This window comes from Ailuropoda melanoleuca, chromosome 4, assembly GCF_002007445.2.
Source record: "Ailuropoda melanoleuca isolate Jingjing chromosome 4, ASM200744v2, whole genome shotgun sequence".
NCBI lineage: Eukaryota > Metazoa > Chordata > Mammalia > Carnivora > Ursidae > Ailuropoda > Ailuropoda melanoleuca.
Genome location: NC_048221.1, coordinates 1,602,379 through 1,609,342, shown reverse-complemented (window position 1 = coordinate 1,609,342; position 6,964 = coordinate 1,602,379). Strand labels below are relative to the sequence as shown.

At 66.1% G+C, this 6,964-nt stretch overlaps 3 protein-coding genes across 4 annotated transcripts in view; 2 read left to right on the top strand and 1 right to left on the bottom strand.

Moving 5' to 3' along the window:
• Positions 1–4,434, top strand: part of LMNB2 (lamin B2) — a 20,613-nt gene extending 16,179 nt beyond the window's left edge. Inside the window, exons 9-13 of the mRNA XM_034657441.1 lie at positions 7–212; positions 297–404; positions 929–1,048; positions 1,266–1,376; positions 1,993–4,434. Coding sequence (XP_034513332.1) covers positions 7–212; positions 297–404; positions 929–1,048; positions 1,266–1,376; positions 1,993–2,034 — 587 coding nt within the window. The 3' untranslated portion in view covers positions 2,035–4,434. The remainder of the gene's footprint in view (positions 1–6; positions 213–296; positions 405–928; positions 1,049–1,265; positions 1,377–1,992) is intronic.
• A 342-nt stretch (positions 4,435–4,776) lies between these two features.
• On the top strand, positions 4,777–5,727 carry TIMM13 (translocase of inner mitochondrial membrane 13). 2 transcript variants are annotated; one of them, XM_034657440.1, is made up of 3 exons: positions 4,777–4,931; positions 5,062–5,130; positions 5,282–5,727. In XM_034657440.1, the coding sequence occupies exons 1-3, from the start codon at positions 4,857–4,859 to the stop codon at positions 5,378–5,380; spliced, it is 243 nt and encodes an 80-aa protein (XP_034513331.1). In that variant the 5' UTR covers positions 4,777–4,856; the 3' UTR covers positions 5,381–5,727. The 2 variants fall into 2 exon arrangements, with proteins under 2 accessions (XP_034513331.1, XP_034513330.1); XM_034657439.1 differs by having other exon boundaries at positions 4,791–4,976.
• A 447-nt stretch (positions 5,728–6,174) lies between these two features.
• Positions 6,175–6,964, bottom strand: part of TMPRSS9 (transmembrane serine protease 9) — a 28,128-nt gene continuing 27,338 nt past the window's right edge. Inside the window, exons 16-17 of the mRNA XM_034660007.1 lie at positions 6,778–6,955; positions 6,175–6,336 (exon numbers count right to left, since the gene is read on the bottom strand). Coding sequence (XP_034515898.1) covers positions 6,175–6,336; positions 6,778–6,955 — 340 coding nt within the window. The remainder of the gene's footprint in view (positions 6,337–6,777; positions 6,956–6,964) is intronic.

Genomic DNA, 6,964 nt, shown 5'->3' with positions numbered 1-6,964 from the left:
CCACGGCCGGGCGCTCGGGCCGCAGCAAGCGCAAGCGGCTGGCGGTGGAGGAGTCGCCGGGCCCGGGCTCCAGCGGCATCGGCTCCGGCGGCAGCAGCAGCAGCAGCACGAGCTTCCACCTGGCGCAGCAGGCGTCGGCCTCGGGCGGCGTCAGCATCGAAGAGATCGACCTGGAGGGCAGGTTTGTGCAGCTGAAGAACAGCTCGGACAAGGTGAGGGGCCCCCACGCCGGGCGGGGCGGGAGCCGGGGCGGGTCCTCCGGAGCTGGGCATCAGGCGCCGTGTCCCCTGCGCCAGGACCAGTCTCTGGGGAACTGGAGGATCAAGAGGCAGGTGTTGGAAGGGGAGGAGATCGCCTACAAGTTCACGCCCAAGTACGTGCTGCGGGCCGGCCAGACCGTCACGGTAGGTGGTCGCCGACTGGGGCCTGGGCCGAGAGTGGCCACCGGTGGGAGGGGGAGGTGGCAGTAGCAACAGGAGACCGACGTGAGTGGTGGCTGCGAGGGGCGGAGTCCTTGAGAAGCAGGCAGTGCCTTGGGGGGTCGGGGGCAGTGGTCCAGTGACTTGGCTCTGAGAACAGCTGCGTTCTGTCACGGGTCACCTGTATGCCAGCGCTGTGCCCTTGGACCCACCCTGGAGCCCTTTGGAGCCCCGTGGCGACCTGTCCGCATCCTGTGGCGGAGGAGGGCCCCGGCCACTGGCAGACAGACTTCCAGGCATGGACCCCTGGGGCCGATGGGCTTCTGGTCTCTGCTCAGCCTGCGTTTGCTGACATGAGAGCTCTTGGCCACTGGACCTCAGTGTCTTCTGTACCCTGGCAACTGTCCTCCGTCAGCGGGACCCAGGGGGCAGGGGCCAGGAACTGGCTGCTGGTATGTGGTCCTGGGCCCGGAGCCAGTATTGATGGGGAGGTCCTCCCGTGTCCCCAGGTGTGGGCAGCTGGTGCGGGAGTGGTCCACAGCCCCCCCTCGACACTCGTGTGGAAAAGCCAGAACAGCTGGGGCACGGGCGAGAGCTTCCGGACCGTCCTGCTCAATGCTGACGGGGAGGTGGGTGCCTGAGCCTCGCTGGGAGCCCCCTGCCATCCTGGCCCTGGGGTCTCCCCCAGACCACACCGCGGGCCCAGGGGGCATGTGACCCTGGGTGCGGGATGTGGCTCTTGCTGGGGAGAGGCTGGGCGGGAGCACCCTGGCCTGGCTGCCGCCGTGACGGGCTGGGCCCCCGCGACCCGAGGGGCCAAGCGTCCACGGCCCTTGTCCCGCGCAGGAGGTGGCCACGAGAGCCGTGAGGCGGTCGGTGGTGCGGGAGGCGGAGAGCGGGGACAACGCAGAAGAGGAGCCGGCGGAATTTGGCGAGGAGGATCTTTTCCATCAACAGGTAGCGGCCCGAGGCGGCCCGTGGGGACACACGCCCGGACACGCACCCCCGTCCAGATGCACCCGTGCGCGCCGGCAGGATTCCCCTCCCGCCAGGGCTGCACATCCCCCCCGAGATGGCCTGTGGGGGGAATACCCTTGCCTCCTGGCTCTCGCCCTGTGTGGACCTCAGGGTTCTGGCACGGGGGCCCCCAGGAGTGGGGTGTTGAGCCCCGAGCACCTCCAGGCGGCTCCGGTGTAGCTTCGAGGGTCCTCAGTGAACAGGCTCTGCCGCCTCCGCTCCTCCCACCTGGGATCCTGGGGCTTCAGTAATGGTTTTGGGGGGAAGGGCTCCTGAGACCCGGGGGCCGTGCCGCAGCCTCTCTGCATGGCAAGACTCGTGTCTTGACCTTTAAGTTGTGATGGCCTGTGTAGCTCGGAACAGAACCAAGGGAGACGTGGAAGGTTCTGGAACAGGGACAGTTGAGGCTGAAGCTGCTGGCCCCATCAGATTGCTGGGAGCTGGTGTTCTGGGGGGCGCGCAGGCCCTGGTCCGGCCCCCGCCGGCAGGGGTCGGGGGACCTGCCTGGCCGGGTGGGCATGCACGGGCCTCTTAGGTTGCCGGCCTTTCTTTCCAGGGGGACCCGAGGACCACCTCGAGAGGCTGCCGCGTGATGTGAACGGAACGCGCCTCATCACCTGTCTTTACCCAGAGCCACTGAAAACTATTTTTATATCATTGGCTGTCTTTAGTCCTTGATACATTTCTAGAGAATTTTTAAGCATACTGCCAGAACGTGGGGGCGGTCTCTGAGATCTTTCCTGTTGGTGGGCTTCCTCGGACCCTTCCTTCATTGCCACTGGCCAGACTTTTTTTTTTTTTTTTTTTTTTTGGTGCCCCATTTCACCATTTGGTTGAATTCAAGGTCTAGGAACCTACTGGCTGATGGGCTGGGCGTGGAGGCTGGAAGGCCGGGCCGGGCTCTGCCTCCACCGCAGACTGGGGCCAAGGCTCGCCTCCGGGAGCCGCCCTGTGGGCCTTGAGTGGATGGAGAGCAGGACTGCCTAGAACCTCAGTCATTTTATGAAGCTCCCTAAAAACCAAATCCAGAATCCAGGTTCCAATCTGGGGTGGGGGGTGGGCACATCCCTGCGGAATTTTGGTGGCCCAGGCACAGGTGTTGGGGGCCAGGGTGCAGGTTTTGGCTGCCCAGCCTGGGCTCCAAGGTTCTGGTAAGTCCTTTCTGTGGTGATGGTGTGTGGCTGCAGGCCACGTTTCCGTGCACATATTGGGGTGCTCTGCAGTGGGCCCCCTTTTCCTTTCCTGGCTGTCTGGCCCTTGAGTTTCTGGAGCTTTCTATAGTCGAGTTCCTAAGCTTGCAGGACCAATGGGGCAGGAGAGAGAGATGGAAACCCAGGGAGCGAGGACAGCTTTGTTCGGAGACTTGTCACCAGGTAAACAAACGGCCAGGGGACAGGTGGAAGGGGAAGTGGACCACCTCGGAAGCAAGTGCCCAGGTTTCAGAGCCGCTGTCCCCGGGGAACAGCTACTTCCTGCCCTCCCTCCGTGAGAAGAGCGACTTCAGCGCGAGCCACTGGACCGCCCACACCCCGTTTTCCCACTCTGTGCCTTGTGCATGGGGCTGAGTCCCGACCCCACTGTCTCCTGTATGTTCTTGTGCGTGCCACTGTCCTAGCTCTTTCTCAGACAGACGCCGGCGCCGGCTGATTCCACAGGGTGGCTCCACGCGCCCTAGTCCAGCGCTTGGCCGCCGGCCGCCCTCTGCATCGCTTACCCTTTGTACCCCCTCCCGCACAGATACACAGAAGTTATTTTTTTAATGGATATTTATTTTTTTACATTGGTCGTACTCAGATTGCCGGATCCCACTTCGGGCCTCATGCCAGCCTCACTGGGACAGCCCCCCAAGGAGCTGGAGTTGAGGGGGGCTATCTCGGTGATCTCTGAGGCCCCAGACGGCAAATACCTTCAGGAAGTGCAGCTCAAGTCTTAAAGACGTCACACTGAGCCATGAGGCACGCTGCCCCCAGAAGGCAGCCCGTTTACACAGCAGCCCGAGTGCCGACCCTTCACAGCTTGCCCTAGGCCGGGAGCAGCGCACCTGCCCCCCACCCTGGGCTGTCCCCCGTCTCACTTTCCTTGGAAACTGCTTGTGGCGGGAGGGTCGGAGGCTTCTGCTGCATCGAGAATTTGCCCGCAGCCCCTTGCTTTAGGTCTAGTTATTTCCATGGCCACCTGAGTCCCCCGGCCATGAGCTCGGTTCTCCTTGTGGACGGAAAGGTCTCACCGCTGTTCCCCGCGTTTCTGGTGGGCCCTGGGGAGCTCGCCCCGCCTGGCGATGCGCCAGCCCTGCCCCGCGCACGACCTTTCCCAGGAGGGCCGCCGGCTGTGCATCCCCCGCGCCCACGTCTCGGGAATCAGGCGCACGGTACGGGCCTCGAGTGCAGAGGCTGAGGCATCGGGAGGGTGGGCTGGGGTCCTCCGGACAGTGTGCCCTGGCCTAGACCACATCCTGCTGTGTGTCCTGGGAGTCTGGGTGGACGGGGCTCATGGCCCCCCTTGTGCCCGGCAGGGCCCCCAGATGCATGGGTAGGGCTTGCTCCTGGCGGCTGTGCTCTCCAAGCCGGTGGCCCTGGCCTGGGGGAGGATGGGGCGCTGGGGCCGCAGGTGGGTGAGGGGTGTTGGTAAGGAAGTGTTGGGAGATCCGGAGTAGAACGCCATGTTACAGCGTCAACGTCGGCCTGGGAAACAGCTCGTAGTTGTCACACATTCTGAGCTTTAAGCCGCTTTAAAGGACGCAGAGACGGTTCCCCTCCCGGGCTAGTGGCGGCCCGGCGGCCCTCGGGGTGCGGTCTGGCCCCCGCGGCCCCAGGGCGCGCCCCCGCCGGAGCACCAGCACACCCTGCCGCCGGGCCGGGCTGCAAGGCAGGGAGCTGGGGGCGGCGTCCACGAACTTGCATGCCAAACGTGTGGTCTTTTTTTCTCCAATGATTTGTAATATGCATTTTATGACTGGAAACTTTTTGTACAACACTCCAATAAACATTTTGGTTTTAAAGTGCTGCCCCCGAGTCCACTATGACACAGCTGCCCCCCCCCCCCAGCAAGAGGAGAGCCGGAGACCCCCGCTGGTTTGCCCGAGCCTCCCGTGTCCGCGCAAGCATTCAGTCACGTGACGCGCCTCCCGTCCCGTACGCATGCGCGGCGCGACGCGCAAGGCGAATTGGGGACGACCCCTCGGTGGCCCCGGTACCTCCCACCCGTCGGCGCCCTATCGGAGCCACACGCGGCCGGCGCGGGAGCCGGTGTCTGCCCGCGCTTGCGCGCAAGGGGGTGCACGGCCTTGTGGGAGCTGTAGTCCGACCCGGCTCCGCTCCCAGCACGCCCGGACTTCATTTCCCGTGGTGCCCTGGGCGGCCGACTTCCGGCGTGGGTACGGGTCGGCGCACGTGGTCTCAGTTCGTTTGACTTTGCGGAGCCATGGAGGGTGGCTTCGGCTCGGATTTCGGGAGCTCCGGTGGCGGCAAGCTGGACCCGGGGCTCATCATGGAGCAGGTGAAGGTGCAGATCGCCGTGGCTAACGCTCAGGAGCTGCTGCAGGTCCGGGGGCGGGCCGGGGCGGGCGCTGAGGGCGGTGGGGTCCACTGCGGGCGGGTGTCGCGGCTGAGCTCGCGTGTTCCCACAGAGGATGACGGACAAGTGCTTCCGGAAGTGCATCGGGAAGCCGGGGGGCTCCCTGGACAACTCGGAACAGGTGAGACTGCCGGGGCCGCGGGGAGGCACCTGCGCGTGCGCGGACCAGCGGGGCGTCGCGGTGGGACCCCTGCGCGTGCGCAGCCCGGCCGTCCCGGGGTGGGCGCGCCGGCCGGGGCCGGAGCTGAGCCGCGCGCCCTCCCCGCCTGCAGAAGTGCATCGCCATGTGCATGGACCGCTACATGGATGCCTGGAACACCGTGTCCCGCGCCTACAACTCACGGCTGCAGCGGGAACGAGCCAACATGTGACCCCGCCGCGCCCGGCCCCCACCCCCCATTCCATTTCCATAAATGCTCTCTGCGAAGCGGGGGCCCGCTCGTGCATCCTGCCTGCCCGTGCTTCTGAGGAGGAGACTGGCGCCGCGACGCTGGGACGTTGCTCCCCTCCCGCCTGCCAGCAAGCGCAGCGTGGGTCTCGGGGGGCCCTGGGACCTCGCCCAGTGCCGGCAGCCCGGCGGCACGTGCCCTGGTGTGCACCAGCTCACCTCGTGCCTTGGGCGGAGAATCCGCATTTGGACCTGGGGTGCGGTCAGGCCCCACCTGAGCTGTGACCTCCTGACGTGGGCGGCCAATAAATGAGGGAGGGGCGGAGAGAACCCGGTCGCTCTTCCATGCAGGGGGTCTCAGTGGGAGGTGGTAGCGCGTGTTCCCGGTGCCCCGGACTGAGTCGCACCCCCCCCCCCCCGGCTGTGCAGCTCGGCTTCCGCGATGACCGCGAACAGATTGCTTGCACGAAGGGGACCTTGGAAGAGGAGGCTGGCCAGCCCCCACCCCAGCTGTGGCACCGAAGCCTGGGAGGGTGGTCCCCGCCCCCGCACCCTTCCTCCCACCCCCGGGCCGGGCTGTGACGCGGAGGTGCTGAGCCAGCAGGCTAGGGACGAGGGACTGTTTATTCTAACAAAATATGCAGTAAGACTGCACCCGGTTATCCGCAGCCCCTCACCTCCCGCCCGCGCCCCAGCCGCCGCCTCCTTGGGCAGAGGGGCCGGCCGCTTCCTGGTGCGTTCACCTCTCTTGTCCCAGGCGTGGGCAGCCACGGCCGGTCACTCCTGGATGTTCTGCCCGATCCAGCTTCTCACGGCCGCCACCCGAGTATAGACACCCGGGAAGTGGGGCCGTCCGCAGCCGTAACCCCAGCTGGTGACCCCAGTTAGCACCCACCGGCCAGAGGGCTCCCTGCAGGCCAGGGGTCCCCCAGCGTCACCCTGGGGAGGAGAGAGAGGAAAGGCCTTAGAGCAGGCCAGTGTCTCCCCCACAGCAGCCCTTGGGCCCCGGGCCACTTTCCACGGAAGCCTCCTGGTTCTTGGGAAATGGGTTGTGTTAGGACCACCCGCTCCTTCGGCTGGCAGACATTTATGGACACTGGGCATTGACCCCGGCAGAACGGGACCTCACGCTGCCTCGCTGCCCAGCCTTCCGTCCCTCCTCGGCAGGGCCCAGGGGCAAGATGCCCAATAAACAGTGGTAGAGTGAGAATTCGAGGCCGGGATCGGTGCCCTGCTTGGCGGGCTGGAGAAGTGGGCGCCGGAGGGGGCACCTGGCCGGTAGGTCTCGCGGCAATGAGCGCTTGGCCGCTCGACCCCCGCCCTACGCGGGTGCGGCTCGGGCCCCGCGGAGCGCTCGCTTCCGCCGCCAAGTGCGCTCACCGAGCAGCTGTCCACGCCGCCCTGCGGGAAGCCGGCGCACAGCATGCGGCTGCTGATCTGCACCGGGTAGAAGCGGCGGCACGTCTGCTCGCTGAGGAGGCGCACTGCCGCCTTCTGCAGCTGCCGCGCCATCGAGCCTGCGGGCGAGACGGAGCCGGGTGGGCCCGGGGCGCGGCCGGGGGCAAGG